The sequence below is a fragment of the Martes martes genome, assembly GCF_963455335.1.
Source record: "Martes martes genome assembly, chromosome: 9".
Classification (NCBI taxonomy): Eukaryota; Metazoa; Chordata; class Mammalia; order Carnivora; family Mustelidae; genus Martes; species Martes martes.
Window position 1 is genome coordinate 102,709,651 of NC_137896.1, and position 20,620 is coordinate 102,730,270.

The 20,620-nt window shown below is 39.1% G+C and overlaps 1 protein-coding gene across 2 annotated transcripts in view; it reads right to left on the reverse strand.

Annotated features, from left to right (window-relative positions):
- Positions 1 to 2,408: 2,408 nt before the first annotated feature.
- TMEM87B (transmembrane protein 87B) overlaps positions 2,409 to 20,620 on the reverse strand; it is a 53,457-nt gene continuing 35,245 nt past the window's right edge. Inside the window, exons 12-19 of one of the 2 annotated variants that reach the window (XM_080812663.1) lie at positions 20,498 to 20,595; positions 20,356 to 20,414; positions 19,936 to 20,039; positions 17,652 to 17,725; positions 9,467 to 9,540; positions 7,071 to 7,123; positions 6,744 to 6,774; positions 2,409 to 5,593 (exon numbers count right to left, since the gene is read on the reverse strand). In XM_080812663.1, the coding sequence (XP_080668789.1) occupies positions 5,534 to 5,593; positions 6,744 to 6,774; positions 7,071 to 7,123; positions 9,467 to 9,540; positions 17,652 to 17,725; positions 19,936 to 20,039; positions 20,356 to 20,414; positions 20,498 to 20,595 (553 nt within the window). In that variant the 3' untranslated portion in view covers positions 2,409 to 5,533. Of the gene's footprint in view, positions 5,594 to 6,743; positions 6,775 to 7,070; positions 7,124 to 9,466; positions 9,541 to 17,651; positions 17,726 to 19,935; positions 20,040 to 20,355; positions 20,415 to 20,497; positions 20,607 to 20,620 lie in introns of both variants that reach the window. The other variant, XM_080812664.1, reaches the window with a different exon arrangement.

Genomic DNA, 20,620 nt, shown 5'->3' on the forward strand with positions numbered 1-20,620 from the left:
TAGTAAATAGTAAAAAGTAGTAAGTAGGGGCGCCTGTGTGGCTCCGTGGGTTAAAGCCTCTGCCTTTGACTCAGGTCATGGTCCCAGCATCCTGGGATCGAACCCCGCATCTGGCTCTCTGCTAGGTGGGAAGCTTGCTTCCCCCCTCTCTCTCTGCCTACTTGTGATCTCTGTCTGTCAAATAAATAAGTAAAAAAAAAAGGTACTAAGTAGTAAATCCACTATCACTTAAGGGGCAATAGCCTGCCCTGGGAAGCTACCATTGCAACACATGTAAATAAGTCTTGGAATGTGAGTTTCATATGGAGGACTTTAAGCCAGCTGGGTCTCCGTAGCCTCCATGACAATCGCCAATGCGTTTTTTGGTAACGTCGCTGTGTTGTGAAGGCCTGAGCACCAAACACTTTAGATACATGACCTTAATCCTCTAACAAGCAACCACGTACCTCCTCCCTGCCAGGACTTCATAGAAACCCTTCGAGGGTAATTAACACCAATATTATACCAGCTTTCCATTCGCCAGGAGGGTGACTTTGGACAAGTCGTTTAGCTATGCTCAGTCTGTTTTCTCATCTATAAACTCACAGGCTACACCCACCTTACTGACTACAGACACTATGATGGTTAACAGAGCCTGCCACTCTGTGAGCACTCCCAACCCCTCCTAAACTATCAGCACTATTACTACAACAGACGTCCTTTTCCTCCAGGGAATACCCATCTTGGTCACTCCCAAGGCTGGGAGAATGTCCAAGAATGTTCTCCATGTTCCATCTACTTACTTGGGGCAGGATGGATTTTTATTTTTTAATGGATTAAGTTGTGTTCTGAGACCATGCGCGTTTCTAGATTTTCTGATAATCATATAGCTTACTATGGGCTATCACTTTTTAGATATTTCTCCATATGTTTACCTTAGAAAATAGAAAGGCAGAAGTTTTTGTCTTCCTTGTCCACTGCTCCCAAAGAATCTGTAGCAGGAGCCACTAGCCGTCCCCCCCCCAAATCCATCCTCTCCTTCACAGAGTAGAATAGCAGGCAGCGCATGGCTCTTATTTCCCAGATGCCTGGCAATCTGTGTGGCCATGTGACTACCCATGGAATATGCTCAGAAGTGATGAGCAGCACTTCTGGTTTCACCCCACAAAACTTCCCAGGCTGTCCTTTCTCCTTCTGTCAGCTACATGGAGATGACTGGCCCTAGGAGCTGGAGGGCTCACCAGAGAGAAACTTTGGGTCCCTGAGCCATGTGTGGGGGAAGCTCGTCTTGCCCACCTCTATACCCACCCCAGAACTGTTGCATGACCAGGAAATAAACCTCTTTTTGTCTTAACCTTCTGAAATGTTGGATCACGTTGTGACCACAGCTTAGCTAAATCTAAACATTAACCATGAATGCCACTGTGGTCCATTTCCACTCAATCCTTTCTCTACTTTGTGTTTTCATGGATAGTTCACAACAGTGACTTTGTATCTTATTTCTTATAAATAATTTTCTGTTATTGTAATGAATTCTTCATAATTTAATGGTTGCAGTATCCCATAAAGTAGCTGGTTAGACCTTAATTCATTTAATATTCTATTGTTGATATTTAGTTTGTTTCTAATTCTGTCTCCATTTAAATAATCATCTAATAAACATTTTTATGCAGAAGCCTTATTCTATAGTTTGAATCATTTTTAAAAACATCACCAGAACTGGCAGGAACCAAAGGTTATAAACATGTTGTTGAACTTCTTTTCTCAAAGACTGAATCAAGTATATTACTATAATTGAGTGTGTTCATCAGACTTTGCAAGCAGATTTTACAAATGTTAGTATAAACCTGTTAATTTTTAAAATTCTCCATCTTGTATTTTGCATTAAAAACATATTTATTTATTTATACAAAGATTTTATCTATTTATTCAAGAGAGAGAGGTAGGCGCAGGGAGAGGGAGAAGCAGGTTCTCTGCTCAGCAGGGAACCCGAAGCAGGACTCAACCTCAGGACCCTGGGATCATGACCTGAGCTGAAGACAGATGCATAAGCAACTGAGTCACCCAGGTGCCCCTTTTTATTTATTGGGGAGCAGGGCAGAGAAGAGAGTGCACAGAAGGAGAGGGAGAGGGACTCTCAAGCAGACTCTCTGCTGAGTGCAAAGCCCAACACGGGCTCAATCTCAGGACCCTGAGTTCATGACCTGAGCCAAAACTAAGAGCCGGACACTTAACCCACTGAGGCTACCCAGGCGCCCCATATTTTGCATTTCTTTGCTCACTACTGAGGTTGAACACTTTTCCGTATTTGTTAATTAGTGCGTCTCCTGTCTTAAGACGTTTGTTTAAAGCCTGGGATCTATTTGGGCCTACATTTCCTGCAGCTTCACATAATCTAGCACTAACAGAATACTAGAATCAATCACCCAGAATTTCAGAAAGCATTTTATTAAAAGTCAGAACAAATATTAAGGCACAAAATACATAAACTTTTCAAACAAAAATCTTTGAAACAGTTTTGTCCTACATTCAAAGCAACCTTTTCCAAATTATGCAATAATTTAACCCTTTTAAATAGAAAAATATAACTTCTCAAACCGCTAAATTTTCTCCTCAAACACAGGAATGCTTTCCTAGTTCGAAAGAAGTTCCTTAATGCAGTACTGAGCTTCTCTATATACTGACATTTCCTTAAAATCCTACCTTTGTCACTTATGTACATTTGATATGTTTAGAACTTTACCAGTATGTTAACCCTTTTTCTTGTAAGTATAAGGCTTGGTGTTTTGTATTGCTTATGGCATGCTGTTGATCATACAAAGACACATTAAGAAAACTAGTTATTTTTTAAATCTAGCACAACATCTCGCCACTTTAAATTAGTCATGTATAGCTTAGTGCAATAGACTCAACCCCTTTTATTTATTTTTAAAGTAAACTCTACCCCCAACGTGGGGCTTGAACTCATGATCCCAAGATCAAGAGTCGTATGTTTTACTGAATGAGCCAGGCAGGCACCTCAAACCCCTTAAAAAAAAAAGATATAAAAATTAATCTTATATGTACATTTTTTATACTTTCAGTCTTGACATTATAGTAGTGCAAACATAATGTACTGTATCACAGAGGAAAAGTTGGTTTTCTCTATAGGATATGAAAGATTTAAAAATTATCTTCTTTATAGGAAAAGTAAAGGAACATCATCTCTCAGTCTTAAAAAATTCACACCGATTCCTCTATTTTTCCTTATTTTTGAAATAAATTAAGTATCCTTTAAAGCAGACAATTAAATGCTAATCTAACACAAATCATGAAAATTTCCTTATAAGCAAATTTCACACATCATATAAATCTAACATGACTTACATAAGAACACTTGAGCATTTTCTCTAGAAACACATAAAACTGGACACTTCTCCCAGATTCCTTCATTTACAGTGAGACCCATCTTGATGGCAACCCAAGAATAAACTGATCTGATAAACTCAAAAGCTCTGAGGACCAGTTTCTGGACACTTTGTGCAGCAGCTGGGATAATAAGCTGGACAATGGCCCTGGGTATCCCTTTTCCCCAGTGTCCTTCAGAGGAAGCACAGCTACAGCCCGAGGACACCCCCTCCTGTTTCTCTGAGGGGGCTAAGAGGACCTTCCACAGGTATACTCAGTTCAGGTCAAGAGACATCAACTGACGACACAATCATCACTGAAAGTGACAGATACCATACATGCCCTTTGAAAAACAACATTTCTGACAAGGTTATCAGAAGGGAATCCTGCTTACTCTGGAAGATGAGAAAAGTCTGCATTTCAGCCTGGAGCTGAGCTACACCCATCACATCCTTTATCTTTCCCTGAGGAAAGAGATGTTTCTATACGCTCACCACCAACCCCACCACATCTGCCCCACTACCTCTGCAGCTCCTACAGGCTAGAAGCCCGGGACCCTGTATTTCAAACTTCAGCTGGAGCCATGATGAGTTGGGGGTCTGCCTCAAAATCCAGGTGGTAGTAGAGAAAAATGTTAGGAATGAGAAGGCAGGGTCACCTCCAGCTCTGCAACAGCTGGGCCCAGGGTAAAATACACCAAACCGGAATGGACCCCACCTTAACTGACATTCTTTTCCTAGGAAGGATGCCCCAAACCGTTCAGTGTTCCCTACTGAAAATAAATTTGAAAGTATCTTTCAAGACACGTTATTGCTAGATTTTTTTTTTTTGCTAACTCCTATTACATGAGTAAATGAGAAATAAATCGAAAAGGCAGGCTTGAAAGAAAAACTTCTATTTTGTAGCTTCACAATGAAAATAAATTAACAGTTATATTTAAGTGTTTGTACTGATTAAGACTTTAAATGCTTCTCAATCAAAATTCTCTGAAGTCATTCTCAATTCAAACAAAGATCAACAAGATTCTAATTTTTATTCCTATTCTAAATGTCCACTAGCCCTGTATCTTTGGTCATGAAAGCAGCAAAACATTCACATTTCCAACATTCTACATTCAACTACTTTTCAAGTTTAGAATGTTCTGCACTTAAAAAAATATTAAAACAAAAAATTCTCAAATCATATATTACATACATAATGTAACAAAGTGATGTGTAAAACATGGTTAAAGGTTAAGGAATTATTACAAGATTAATAGTGACATACTGTGCAGGTAAATACATGTTTCATTATGAAACCGAATAAACCAAGATGATGTAAAGGGTGTTCTGGCGTCTACAAGGGTCACTGGTAGTGAGCTCCCCAGCTTGCCAGAGAGGAACTGTGATATGGCCACATGTCTAGCACCTGCCCCAGACAGATTCCACAGCAGCACGTGCACATATGGCCTGAGAGGACAATGACAGAGCAAATCCTTGGAAGTGATCATCAAGACCTCTTTCCTGTGTACTTGTGTTCCCCTGAGCTCAGAGAGGACCCAACTCTGATCTGGTGTGCATGGTGAATATTCACAAACAAGGACTTTGTGTGGACCCGTATGTATACGTACACACACACACCAAAGCTAACCATATAAACATGCTCATGTTCTAAGGCTAACCAAATTGTACTTAATTTCAAATCACTTCAGTACAAAAGTCAACGAAAATTATTATTGCATCTAGTAACTATACACCCAAGAGATGGAGACGCTGCTTTACTACAGAAGAATCACATCATCTACCTCAAAGGTTAGTGACGAACAGTAGGAGTGTTTATGTAAAAAATATTTTTAAGTCTGGAATCGTCATATTTTCCAGAGAAAAGAGAAAACCCGAATCCACGCCCTTATTACCACTCAGCTAAGGGGATTTGGGCATATTTTTTAAATCATAATGCTTTTCTTACATTATTTCCAAATCCAGGCAATTTGATGGACATGAAGCCGACATTCCAGAGCAGCTGAAAATGGTCGCAGAACCCTCATACCACCTGAATTCTTAGTTGTAAGACATAAGTTTCCAAGATAATGCAATGAAACTTTGTTGCACTCCATCAAAATAAAGCCTGCTTTCAGTCTTGAGGAAGGCCTTCACCGTTAACTAGGTTTCACTTCTATGGGTTTCAATCACATTATCTTTTCTGACGAGAACATTTTTTCTGCCATTTCAGATCTGGTCATGATTTCCTTAAACAACAACAACAACAACGAAAAAAGATGATATACTTGCAAATGTTGATCCTCCTTCCAGAACATAACAAAATTCTCTAATCTCTCAATGGTCACGATTTTGTGGGGGACCAAGTATAGTCACTGGTACACACAAAAATATTAGATACAGAAAATAAACACCAGATAATACACACTTCTAGTGATGTATGCTCAATATCCGTTGGCAAGTTCAGAAAACCTGAAGAGCCTGCTAGCTGGGAAACGTCTGAGTTCAGAATTAGCAGGGAGACGCAGGGATGGGGCTAACATGGATCTCCGAGGCAGAGTTCCTCTGGGGATCTGCCTCACTTTACAAAATTCATGTATTTTGAAATTACAAAATTATTTATCATATGAATCCTCTAAGTGCCCTTTTAAAAGCAATTCTCCAGGGCGTGTCTTTCTGTAGAGTTCTAAATCCTCAAGTTCAACTCCTTTGTAGCCAGGTTCGTGTCTACTGCAGCCTCCTCAAAACTTGCCGCTTACCATCAGATCAGCCTGCTGTGGCCGGTCACCGCCCTTCCCTTCTGTCAACACAGCCACGGGTTCTCTCCTCCTCCCCGGCCACCACCTAAATCACGCCTAGGCTACCACTCATGGTCCTCTACAGTTCCCTCCTGTAAGTTCCTGTTCCCCACATCCACCCTTTAATTCTTATAATTCAGACTTCTTCCCGTCATGCGCCACACTCCAATGTCCAGATGATCTGTAACTAATTTTTCTCCCCCAAACCTTCCCAAATCCACATCTTCTATTCAAATCTCCAGCTTAATAAATGAATATGAGATAGAAACTCTATTTAATATCCCCCCAAAATATGTCAAGTATAGATTAATTTAGACAAACTGCCATCTTAAAGTATTCTAAACTCTTACCAATATACAAGAAGTTAGAAAATCATAGACTTAAAATCTTATAATTCTCCCTTCCTTCATACCAACAAGTGCTTATCTTTCTCCTGTTTTAAATGGGGATCGAGCTCCTTTACACTTTACTGACAAATCAGTGCAGTCTTCCAACCTGCTGAATTTGTCATCATTTTATAAAGTTCCAGAATTTCTTTCTGAAATACACTTCTACTTTGTGAAAATAACAGGACCAAGAAAATATGCAAAAAATGTTTTACCTCGTCTGAATCCACTAACACTGGAAGAGCTCTGAAACAAAACAAAAACAGACAACAATGTCATTAAAAGGCCAGTGTATGTACTAAAGCGGAATATAGGCATAGTCTGTGATCTACAAATTCTCATTCCTGGAGGGACACAGCCAATGGAAATAAACACCTCAGTTCACCAACAAACATGATATGAAACTGGTCATTCGCTAGTGATGGGGGCTTATAAAAACATATAGAGGTATGATATTTGAAAAGCACATGACAAAGTATGAAAATTATCTCTTTATACGATATCCTAAATTTTAGAGTCAAACTTTAACAGAGGATATTTACACATCTGTGAATGAGGAGGGAATATTTTCTTCTACCCACTTCAAATCTTCATCCTGTAGAAATAAATATTTATATATTAGCATTTGCTTAGTATCCCTGAAAGTAGAATTTTAAGGTATAATGTATATAAATTTAAGCATTTAAATTGACATGCACGATCCTTTTCATTTCTACATCTCCTAAGAAGTTGGCATGTATGCCACACAGAAATTATGCCAGTATTTTCTTAAACAGGCAAAGAAACAAAAATTTGGATTTTAGAATTTCATACTTCTTGGTTTTCGTTAGATTCACAGGTTTTATTTCTTTGTCCTGAAAAACCATAGTAGAAACACAGTTGATTTATAAGACAGAAAAAGCAAGAATATTGATTTTTATTGTTTTTTTACTCCTAGCATTCATTATGCCTCCTAATTTGTTCAAGTTTTTATATCCTGAGTTTATAATCTTTCAAAAGAAAAAGATGACTGTTTGGTTTGCAAAAGCAAAACCAAACTGGAATTTTGTACTGTCTGGGGCAAATTTCAGTAAGTTGAATTCTGAACCAACTCTCTGTAGTTCTCAGGGATGACTGAGTTCAAGAGCTCCCAACAGCCAAATGTGGTATTGTTACATCCAATCCAAGAGACGGTGCAACTGGAGTACAAAACGATAAGCACCTAGTGATGACCGCTCCTCTGAAGTCATTGTTAAAAATCAAGTAGTTGCTTATTACTAAATTTACAAAAGCCTATTTATTTCTGTCACTTCTATTTATGCTCATCTCTCTGCAGGAGACAAGAAAAGGAAAGCAGGTCAGTCAGGGTATCCGTTTCTTAACAGAGACTTACTTATGGTTATCTCACAGGGAGAAAGAAAAATAAAAGGTATATTAAGTATTTTGATTTATTAAATAAATCAAAATGTTTCTTTGTGATCTGGCTACATGGAATACTCTGGTTCTAGTATTAATCATATCTTGCTCACCTAGGAGAGAAACAAGGCAGCTGAGTCAGTATTAATAGGAACCCCAATTCTCTGAGTGAGTCTCAAGTAGAAATAAGTCTTGAGATAAGGCTTCTGGTTAATAGCTGACTGCCCTTAAATTAGTGAAATGAAAAAGTATTCCCTTGATGTGTTTGCAACCATGGAGTTTTAAAATAAAGTGAGACAGGGATGCCTGAGTGGCTCAGTCAGTTAAGTGTCAGCCTTCGGCTCCCGTCACAATCCCAGGGACTTGAGATCGAGTCCCACACTAGGCTCCCTACTCAGTGGGCAGTCTGTTTCTTCCTCTGCTTCTTCCCCTACTTGTGATCCTTTTCTCTCTGTCAAATAAATTAATAAAATCTTAAAAAAAAAATAAAATAAACTGACATATATCTCTAAAATAAAAGGAAAATACCTTTTTTTTTTTTTTAAAGACTCTATTCATTTTGACAGAGAGAGACACAGTGAGAGAGGGAACACAAAGAGGGGGAGTGGGAGAAGCAGGCTTCCCGCTGGGCAGGGAGCCCAAAGCGGGGCCCAAACCCAGGACTCTGGGATCACAAACCCAAGCCAATGGCAGATGCCCAACAACTGAGCCACCCTGGCATCTCAAAAGGAAAACATCTTAATGAATTTAAACTTTAATAGCTCTAACACCAGATAATTAAAACTGTTGTAATTTTTAAAAAGTTTAAATCACCATAAAACTACTTAAAAAACACATTTAAAAAAATTATTATCTAAAAAAAAAAAGAAAAAATTTACCAAAACCAACAGATCAAACTGTACTCCTGGGTCATCTATACTGTCAAAATTTATAAGCATACATAAATTTCATACTCTGTTGATCACAACATATATAATTATAAGAAAGCAGAATATAAAACTATATGAGAGGCACTCTCACTGTGCCTAATTAATATGCATAAAATATTTAAAAAAACTTATTTCTACTCTCTATTTTACCATTTTCTTCAAGCTCCCACAGTCCTATAACAAATGCTAATTTTGTTAACTGCACAGGCAATACATAAAGTCCTTTCCTAACAGATAGCAGATGTTATCTGAAATGGCTTCAAAAATCACTTCAAAAATGTTGAAAAATTAACACAAGCTTCCACTATGTCAAAGCTTCTCCATCTTTAGTGTGCATGTGAGTCATCTCTGGGATCCTGTGAAGAAGCAGATTCAGACTCAGTAGGTCTGCGGTGGGCCTGAGCCCACGAGTTGAACAGGCTCCCAGTGACACTCGTGCAGCTGGTCCAAGAATGGCCCTCGTGGCCCGTGTCTACCGCAGTAACGGCCAGCAGGCTTAACTAGTGTCGCTGCTCGGTTTAACACTGAATGTCATGCAAAAAATCTTAGTAGAAAAAGTTTTCCTGACAGTCAGTGAATATGACACAGACTCTGTTAAAATATCCTATACTCACAAAATTATCAGAAGTAGCAGGTTTAGCTGTTCCATTGGAAACCGTTTTTGAGACTCTTAATTTTATTCCTTCAGCTATAATGAGAAACATTATGGAGAGACATATATAAATTAGAAAATGTTATTTTCTTTCATAATCTCACATTTAATAACCCAACAAAGATATGTTTTTATAGAGAGATTTGTATATATACTAATTATTCACATATGCGTATATTTAAAGAAGAGTTAATACTGGAAGCTTCAGGCAGGGTGCTGACTTTAACATGCAACTTGGAAATGTAAGAGGAATGGCAAAAATTAATAGATTTCACAAACGTTTCCAATAACAATGAGGTTTTCAAGATGCTAGTTTAGAATTCCAGTTTTAGAGGAATTTAAACATACAAGCAAACATAAATACATATTTCCTTAGATAGTTTCAATACATTTTAAAATTTATAGATTTAAAAAATCTATAGATGAGGCACCCAGGTTTCTCAGTCGGTTAAGCATCTGCCTTCAGCTCAGGTTGCGATCCTGAGGTCCTGGGATCAAGTCCTGGATCAGGCTCCCTGCTCTCTGGGAAGTCTGCTCCTCCCTCTGCCTCTGTCTCTTTCTCTCTCTCATGAATAAATAAAGAAAATCTTTTAAAAAATAAAATAAAAATAAAAATCTGTAGAATTTGCAGTATCATATTTAATAATAAAACATCTTTGTCTATGTCTTTACTTCTCTGATGTGTACATTTTGGAATGTACCTCTGGTCAAAATAAAATAGGGAAGAGGGTTTTCTTTCTGCCTATATGACCGAGGCTCTCCTTTCTGCCAGCAGTTTCAGAGCAGAGGTTAAGAGCATGAGTCCTGGAATTAGACGGCCCCACCTAGTATTCTGGCTCTCCCTATGCAACCCTGGGCAAAGCAGTTAACTTTCTGTGATTCGTGTCCCCAGCAACACAATGGGATAATACTGATCTCTACCTCATAGGGTTCTGATGAGCATTAAACAAGTTAGTGTATACAAGGTGCCTGACATGTAATTTATGCCCCGTAAGTATTCATCTTAATTATTAAAATAATTTGCAAATTGTGTTTCTCCATAAACAAGGTCAATTGGTATGTTATAATCATGAAGTACTATAATGAATGAAAATGAGATTCCTCAATCAAAAAATGTTTCCATGGGGGCATTTAAAAAAAAATATTTTATTTGTTTGACAGAGAGACACAACGAGAGAGGGAACACAAGCAGGGGGAGTGGGAGAGGGAGAAGCAGGCTTCCTGCCAAGCAGGGAGCCCGATGCGGGGTCCAATCTCAGGACCCTGGGATCATGACCCGAGCTGAAGGAAGACACTCAACGACTGAGCCACCCAGGCGCCCCTCCATGGGAGGCATTTAAAATCCCAACATTTGAGATCTATTCTCTCAGTGGGGCAACACACTGATTTTTAAAATTAAGGTGCAATACAGATAATAAAATACACAAATTTTAAGTGTATAGTCTAGGATTTTACAAGCATATACACTTATGTAACTACCATCTCAGGTGAGACCTTTAACATTCCAACATTACAGAAGGTTCTTAAATTCCTTTCTGGTCAATCCTAATCCTACCAGAAGCAATCACTGTTCTGATTTACATAATCACCACGGCTTGTTCTGCCTGTTCTGGAACTTCACATATAGAACCATAATCCAGGGGCTCAGTATTCTTTTGGATTTGCCTACTTTCACTCAACATAAAGGTTTTGAGATTTATGTTGCAGTGCTGCTTACTTTTGAGATGGAACAGCAGCCCACTGTGTGGGCTACTTTATAGTGTGGGCCACTTTGTGTGGGTATATCACAAATACTTTATCTATTCATCTGTTGATGGACACTGGGCTATATCCAGTTTTAAACTATTAAGAATAAACCTGCTGGAAAATAATAGTGTACATCAGTGTCTTTCTATGAATATCACTTTCATTTCTTTAATTTTTTCTGGGTAAATAGCTTGGCGTAGAATGGCTGGGTTGGGGGCACCTGGGTGGCTCAGTTGGTTGGGTAACTGCCTTCGGCTCAGGTCATGATCCTGGAGTCCTGGGATCGAGTCCCACATCAGGCTCCCTGCTCAGCAGGGAGTCTGCTTCTCCCACTGACCTTTCTCCTCTCATGCTCTCTCTCTCATTCTCTCTCTCTCTCAAATAAATAAATAAAGTCTTAAAAAAAAAAAAAAAGAATGACTGGGTTGTATGGCAGATATAGGTTTAGCTTTTTAAGAACCAATTTTTTTTTTAATTTTTAGAACCAAATTGTTTTTTAAAGAAGTCTTAGTACTTTACATTCCTTCCAGTAGTGTCTGAGTGATCTAGCTGTTCCACATCCTCTCCAACATTTCATGCTGTCAGTCTTTTAAATTTTAATCATTCTAGAGGATATGTGGTGGTATCTCACTCTGGTTTTAATTTGTGTTGCCCTGATAACCAATTATACCAAGCGCCTTTTCACATGCTTATTGGTCATTCCTTTGTCTTCTTTGGGAAAGTGTCAAGTATTTTTTTGTTTTTACAAATTGAGTTATATTTTATTGATTGATAGGAATTTTACTTATATTTTGGATACAAGTCTTTTCTCAGATATATGTACAGAGAATTTTTTATTCAAGTCTAAGCCTGGCCCTTTGTTTTCTTGTTTCTCTGGATGAGTATTTTAATTTTTGTAAAGTCAATTTACTAGTTTTTAAAATTGTATGGTAACTGCTTATGTCCTAAGGTTATTAAGATATTTTGTTTTCTTTTAGAAGAGTTAATAGTTTTGGGGGGGGGGGGCAAAAGGAGAAGGAGAGAGAGAATCCTAAGCACATTCCATACCCAGCGCAGAGCCCAACATGGGGCCCAATCTCACAACCGTGAGATCATGACCTGAACCGAAATTAAGAGTCAGACATTTAGCTGCCTGAGCCACCCAGGTGCCCGCAGAAGAGTTATAGTTTAAGTTCTGACATCTAGGTCTGTGGTCCATCCTGAATTAATTATTATGTGATATTTGTGTAAGGATTCTAGGTGAATTTTCCTCCATGTGTTCATCTAGTTGTTCCAGCACTCTTTGTTGACAATACTATTCTGTCCTCATAGAACATCTTGGTTCTCTTATAAAGATTAGTTGGTGAATGGTTTCCAGTTTGGAGCTACTTTAATTATTGCATTCCTTTTATTATTAATATTTTTAAATTTTATTTATTTATTTATAGAGGGGGGAAGGGCAGAGGGGTAGGAAGAGAGAGAATCCCAAGCAGGCTCCACATCTAGCAGGGGCTTGATCTGGGGCTAGATCCCACAATCCTAAGATTATGATCTGAGCTGAAACCAAGACCAGGACTTTCAACCAACTGGGTCCCTCAGGTGCCTTTGTTGCATACCTTTTAAAAAACAAAACCTTTAGAAACCTACTATGTGAAATCAATTGGGTACTCATAAAAGTACATTCTTCAGAATGTTATTACTTAATGCAGTAACGACAACAGTACCAACTGACCATATATGTGTGGATTTATCTCTGGATTTATTTTTTTAAGATTTTATTTATTTATTTGACAGAGAGAGACACAGAAGGAGAGGGAACACAAGCAGGGGGAGTGGGAGAGAGAGAGGCAGACTCTCTACTGAACAGGGAGCCTGATGCAGGGCTTGATCCCAGGACCCTGGGATCATGACCTGAGCCAAAGGCAGACACTTAATGACTGAGCCACCCAGGTGCCCCTGAACTCTATTTTGAAACACTACTGTATTTCTCCATCCTTCTGCCAATATCACACTATCTTGATCAGTATAACTTGAAATTTTTATAAGTCTTGAAATTACTGTAAGTCCATTAATTTTATTTATTTAGATAGAATTTCCACACTATAAAATGCACCATCTTAAAGTGTACAATTCGGTAGATTTCAGGACAACCATCACCACTAATTTCAGAAGATTTTCTGGATGCCTAGGTGGCTCGGTCAGTTAAGCGTCTGTCTTCTCCTCAGGTCATGCAAGACCCCAGGGTCCTAGGATCGAGTCCCACATCAGGTTCCTTGCTCAGAGGGGAGCCTGCTTCTCCCTCTGCTTCTCCCCTCACTCCTGCTCTCTCTTTCTGACAAATAAATAATCTTTAAATGGTACCTTTTTAAAAAGATTTTTTCTTTATTTGACAGAGAATGAGAGAGAGCACAAGAAGGGGGGAGCAGCAGGCAGAGGGGAGAGGGAGAAGCAGGCTTCCCGCTGAGCAGGGAGCCTGATGTGGGGCTCGATCCCATGACCCTGGGATTATGACCTAAGCCAAAGGCAGACACTTGACCCACTGAGCCACCCAGGTGCCCCAATAAATAAAATCTTAAAAGAAAGAAAGAAACAAAAAAAAGGATTTTCATTACCCTAAAAAGAAACTGCATGCCTATTAATCTGTCTCTCTGGATTTACCTTTTTTTTTTTTTTTTACGATGTTCCTTTTTTTCTTTTTTTAAACATTTTATTTATATATTTCACAGAAAGAGAGATCACAAGCAGGCAGAGAGGCAGGCGCGGGGTGGGGGGGGCGGTGGGAGGGGGAGCAGGCTCCCCGCCGAGCAGAGCCCGATGGGGGGCTTGATTCCAGGACCCTGAGACTATGATGTGAGCCGAAGGCAGAGGCTTAACCTTCTGAGCCATCCAGGCGCCCCTCTATGGATTTACTTTTTATGGACTTATCATTTAACTGGAATCACACAATTTGTGATCTGTAGGATTGGCTTCTTTCACTTAGTATAATGTTTTCAAGATTTGCCCATGTTGTAACTACAAGAATGTTTGGGCTCTTCTAGGTCCTTTTCTTTTTCACACATATTTTAAAATCAGATTAACTGGGGCGCCTGGATGCCACAGTCGGTTGAGCGCCTGACTCTTGATTTTAGCTCAGGCCATGATCTCAGGGTCCTGGGATCAAGCCCCATGTCAGGCTCCATGCTCAGTAGGGTGCTTGCTTAACATTCTTTTCTCCCTCTGCCCTAACCCCATGCTCTCTCAGTCTTTCTCTCTAAAATAAATTTTTTTAAAAAATTTCTCTAAAATAAATAAATAAAAATAAATAAAATCTTTAAAAAAATAATTAACCGTTATTTTTAACATTAACCGTTTTTAACATTAACCATAACATATTAACCGTTTGTTTATTTTTTTAAGGTCAGTTAGAATTCTGATTGGGATTGCACTGATTCTACTCATCAGACTGTGGTACTGACTGCTTAATAATATTGAGAGTTACAATTCATAAACACATTATAGTTGTACACTTACTTATTCTCAGCAACTGAATTATGTATTGATGTTGCCTTAACAAACATTTCAAGTACTATGGTAAAATTAATAAAATGAGGGGTGCCTGGGTGGCTCAGTGGGTTAAAGCCTCTGCCTTCAGCTCAGGTCATGATCCCAGGGTCCCAGGATTGAGTTCCACATCAGGCTTTCGGCTCAGAGGGGAGCCTGCCTCCCCCTCTCTCTCTGCCTGCCTCTCTGCCTACTTGTGATTTCTGTCTGTCAAATAAATAAATAAAATCTTTAAAAAATTAATAAAATGATAAAGTGCTATGTAGAAATTAATTGAAAGATGAAAATAGCACTAAAACTGTAATCAGAAATGCTATGGGAATGAACAGATATCTATAATTCTGAAAAGCAAGAAGAGGTGATTTAAGGAAATTTAGCAATCCTCATTAAGAAGAAGATTATTAGGAGCTAAGCAAAATGTGCTAAATTATTAGTGTGAAACAGTATACCTACTTTAATACTTAGACTTTAGTAAAGTGTCAGGATATAAAATCAATGCACAGAAATCTGTTGCATTTCTCTACACCAACAACAAGACAAGACAGAAGAAAGAGAAATTCAGGAGTCAATCCCATTTACAATTGCACCCAAAACTATAAGATACCTAGGAATAAACCTAACCAAGGAGGCTAAGAATCTATACTCAGAAAACTATAAAGTACTCATGAAACAAATTGAGGAAGACACAAAGAAATGGAAAAATGTTCCATGCTCCTGGATTGGAAGAACAAATATTGTGAAAATGTCTATGCTACCTAAAGCAATCTACACATTTAATGCAATCCCTATCAAAATCCCACCCATTTTTTTCAAAGAAATGGAACAAATAATCCTAAAATTTATATGGAACCAGAAAAGACCTCAAATAGCCAAAGGAATATTGAAAAAGAAAGCCAAAGTTGGTGGCGTCACAATTCCGGACTTCAAGCTCTATTACAAAGCTGTCATCATCAAGACAGCGTGGTACTGGCACAAAAACAGACACATAGATCAATGGAACAGAATAGAGAGCCCAGGGACGCCTGGGTGGCTCAGTTGGTTAAGCGGCTGCCTTCGGCTCAGGTCGTGATCCCGGCGTCCTGGGATCGAGTCCCACATCGGGCTCCTTGCTCGGCGGGGAGCCTGCTTCTCCCTCTGCCTCTGCCTACCACTCTGTCTGCCTGTGCTCGCTCGCTCTCTCTCTCTAACAAATAAATAAATAAAAAAAAAAAAAAAAAAATTAAAAAAAAAAAAAAAAAAATTTTAAAAGAATAGAGAGCCCAGAAGTAGACCCTTAACTCTACGGTCAACTAATTTTCGACAAAGCAGGAAAGAATGTCCAATGGAAAAAAGACAGCCTCTTCAATAAATGGTGTTGGGAAAATTGTACGGCCATATGCAGAAAAATGAAAGTGGACCATTTCCTTACACCACACACGAAAATAGACTCAAAATGGATGAAGGACCTCAATGTGAGAAAGGAATCCATCAAAATCCTTGAGGAGAACATGGGCAGCAACCTCTTCGACCTCAGCCACAGCAACTTCTTCCTAGGAACATCGCCAAAGGCAAGGGAAGCAAGGGCAAAAATGAACTATTGGGATTTCATCAAGATCAAAAGCTTTTGCACAGCAAAGGAAACAGTCAACAAAACCAAAAGACAACTGACAGAATGGGAGAAGATATCTGCAAACGACATATCAGATAAAGGGCTAGTGTCCAAAATCTATAAAGAACTTAGCAAACTCAACACCCAAAGAACAAATAATCCAATCAAGAAATGGGCAGAAGACATGAACAGACATTTCTGCAAAGAAGACATCCAGATGGCCAACAGACACATGAAAAAGTGCTCCACATCACTCGGCATCAGGGAAATACAAATCAAAACCACAATGAGATATCACCTCACACCAGTCAGAATGGCTAAAATTAACAAGTCAGGAAATGACAGATGCTGGCAAGGATGCGGAGAAAGGGGAACCCTCCTACACTGTTGGTGGGAATGCAAGCTGGTGCAACCACTCTGGAAAACAGCATGGAGGTTCCTCAAAAAGTTGAAAATAGAGCTACCCTATGACCCAGAGATCGCACTACTGGGTATTTACCCTAAAGATACAAACGTAGTGATCCAAAGGGGCACGTGCACCCGAATGTTTATAGCAGCAATGTCTACAATAGCCAAACTATGGAAAGAACCTAGATGTCCATCAACAGATGAATGGTTAAAGAAGATGTGGTATATATACACAATGGAATGCTATGCAGCCATCAAAAGAAATGAAATCTTGCCATTTGCAACGATGTGGATGGAACTAGAGGGTATCATGCTTAGTGAAATAAGTCAATCAGAGAAAGACAACTATCATATGATCTCTTTGATATGAGGAAGTGGAGATGCAACATGGGGGTTAGGGGGGTAGGAGAAGAATAAATGAAACAAGATGGGATTGGGAGGGAGACTAACCATAAGTGACTCTTAATCTCACAAAACAAACTGAGGGTTGCTGGGGGGACGGGGATCGGGAGAGGGGGGTGGGGTTATGGACATTGGGGAGGGTATGTGCTATGGTGAGTGCTGTGAAGTATGTAAACCTGGCAATTCACAGACCTGTACCCCTGGGGATAAAAATACATTATATGTTTATAAAAAATAATAATAATAAATTTAAAAATTAAAAAAAATACTTAGACTTTAAAAGCAAACAGGTAACAAAAGCTCAAACTACATTAATGATCATGAAAATTTCATTACTGACTTCCTTTTGTGGCTATTTAGCATAAAAGGGGTTTGGGCAGATATAGTTTTAAAATTACTTTAATAGGAAAAAAATGTATCTGACTTTGCATCATAAGTAAAGGTACAATACAACGGTCATTTAATAAGAAAACATGTCACTTACTTAAATTTTCAGATGGTACCATAAATTCTTCAATTTCATCATCAGAATCATCGATTAACGGCATGAAGGCATATCTACATCAGAAACAAGGAGTAGTTTTACTAGTACATTTAAACCTGTTCGGTTTTCAGTTGATATCTAAAAGCATCATTACATACAAAAATATTTACTTTTTTAAAAAATATTTTTATTTATTTATTTATTTGACAGAGAGAGAGATCACAAGTAGGCAGAGAGGCAGGCAGAGAGAGAGGAGGAAGCAGGCTCCCTGCTGAGCAGAGAGCCCGATGCGGGGCTCGATCCCAGGACCCTGGGATCATGACCCGAGCCGAAGGCAGAGGCTTTAACCCACTGAGCCACCCAGGGGCCCCTACTTTTTTTTTTTTTTAAGATTTTATTTATTTATTTGACAGAGCGAGATCACAAGTAGGCAGAGAGGCAGGCAGAGAGAGAGAGAGGAGGAAGCAGGCTCCCTGCCAAGCAGAGAGCCCGATGCGGGACTCGATACCAAGTCCCTGAGATCACGACCTGAGCCGAAGGCAGAGGCTCAACCCACTGAGCCACCCAGGCCCCCCAAAATATTTACATTTTAAAAATTTCTTATAAACTCAAATAACAAATATTTAACTATTTTTACTCTCAATTAGGAAAGATTATTAGCAATGCAACAGTGAAGCTGGAGCTCCAAGCCCTGCTGGTGAAAGCGTAACTGGTAAGATCTTTCTGGAAAGCAGTTCTTCAATGTTCAGGGAAGGGAACTTCCTGCTCTACTTTTTTTCTCCCTGTCAGGTTTACCCTCCCTGCCCACTACTTGTAAACTTAGCCCCTAACAAAAGGTAAAATGCTAATCTTACTGGTGAAAATAAAGCGTACTGACTGAGCCAGATTTGCTAAGTCAAAAATACATTCAGAAAGCATTGCTGATAATAACAGTAATCCTAGAAGCAAAGTGCCTAATAAGTAGGGACTGCTTCTATAAATTAGGCTACATTCATATCATGGAATGCCAAAGAGCCATTAAAAATAATATAGGAGACCGAGGGAGAGCTGGCTGGCTCAATCAGTAGAGCATGCTGCTCTCAACTTCAGGGTCGTGAGCTGAAGCCCCACACTGGGCATGGAGCCTACTTTAAAAAAAAAATGGGGTAGATCTATACAAGATGATATGGAAAGATACATCTTAAACAAGAAGGTGAAGAGCAGTATGTATGTGTATGTATGTATTTCTGCATAATTATTATATACTTTTACAAAAAAGATGTATCTATTTATGAGAGAGAGAGTGTGTGTGTGTGCGCGCGTGCACGCGCACACGCGTGTAAACACACACACACACACACACGCACACACAATGGGGTGGGGCAAAGGAGAGAGTAGACTTGGCACTGAGTCTTGAACCTGACTCAGGGTTTGATCTCATGACCCTGAGATCATGACCTGAGCCAAAACCAAGAGTTGGATGCCTAGGTGTGCCACCCAGGTGTCCCAATTACTATGTACTTTTAAAAAGAGAGGGAGAGTGGGGCACCTGGGTGGGTTAAAGCCTCTGCCTTCGGCTCAGGTCATGATCCCAGAGTCCTGGGGTAGAGTTCCGCATCGGGCTCTCTGCTCAGTAGGGAGCCTGCTTCCCCCTCTCTCTCTGCCTGCCTCTCTGCCTACTTGTGATCTCTGTCAAATAAATAAATAAAATCTTTAAAAAAAAAAAAAAGAGAGAGAAGGAGAAACACACACACAGTACATACTTTTCAGTTCCCTAGAAGGGCATTCAAGAAACTTCACAGCCCCTTCCCTGGGGAAGAGGAGTGAGGCGAGGGCAGATGGGCTTTCCCATCACATGCAGCCAATGGAACAACCTGAACATACGACTCGAGCTCCTTCTGATATTGGCCCCACCTTTCCTTTTCAGCTTTACTTCCCTCCAATGTAAGCAGTATTAACCAAAATCAAATGCCTCAATGACCACCAAGGTATACCATGTTTTCTGCCACTACCTCAGAAAATGTACATTTTTTCTCAGCTCAGCTTTTCTGGTTCTGCTTCTTTCCTCGAGGAAGATGCTGCCTTTCCAGGAGGCTTCCTCATCCCTCTTCGGTCTTCCCCTGGACTTCCTAGTTTATACAAATCTTATTTCACTCTCTTGCATTATGTTCATCTCCCTACTTGACTGTGTACTCCTTTAAAGGCGAGGACTACTTCCTCAGTTTCTATAAATGGGTTTTTATTTGAACACAGGAGCAGTGATCAACAAATGCTTGCCAAACTTCCATTTTCCTATGTTAGGTACCTCTGATTGTTTGCTGATGGTCTCCACAAAAACATTATTACAATAAGGATAAGTGAAAAAAGGAAGCTCCAAAACGCATCATCAACCCAGCGTTCCATCCAATCCTATAAGGACAGTTCAAACATGAAATGTTAAATTTTTTGATAAACACAGATAGATTTCCCATTTAAATAGTGTACAACGACAAACATGAATGAAACCTTTCTAACCAGTCCATCTTCCAAATCAGTACATGTTTTTTTAAGAAAATAAAAACTAAGAAGAGCTCTTTATCAAATTAACATGAATGCCTACTTCAGCCTTATAACTAATCAGATAAATAAAACCTTAACACAAATTATATACTAGAGCATCATGAAGAACTTCCCCAAATAGTATAATTAAAAATGAAAACTGTTTAAATAGGAAGATTATACTTACTGATTGACATTTTGCAATTCTAAATGTCTTGGTTGTCCACACCATAAACACTATAGAAGCTGAAACACACCAAAGAAGTCACCTTTGAAGGAACATATAATACTGAAATAATTTTTTATAATAAGAAAATTAAATAACTTACCCAGTACGGCAAAGATCAGAGTATTTGTAAAGTGCCTGTATAAAGAAAATTTCACTGTGTTCTTTCTTAGTCTTAGAGTCTTCATAGTTTGTGCCAAACTTATAAATATGTGCAAAAAGTTAA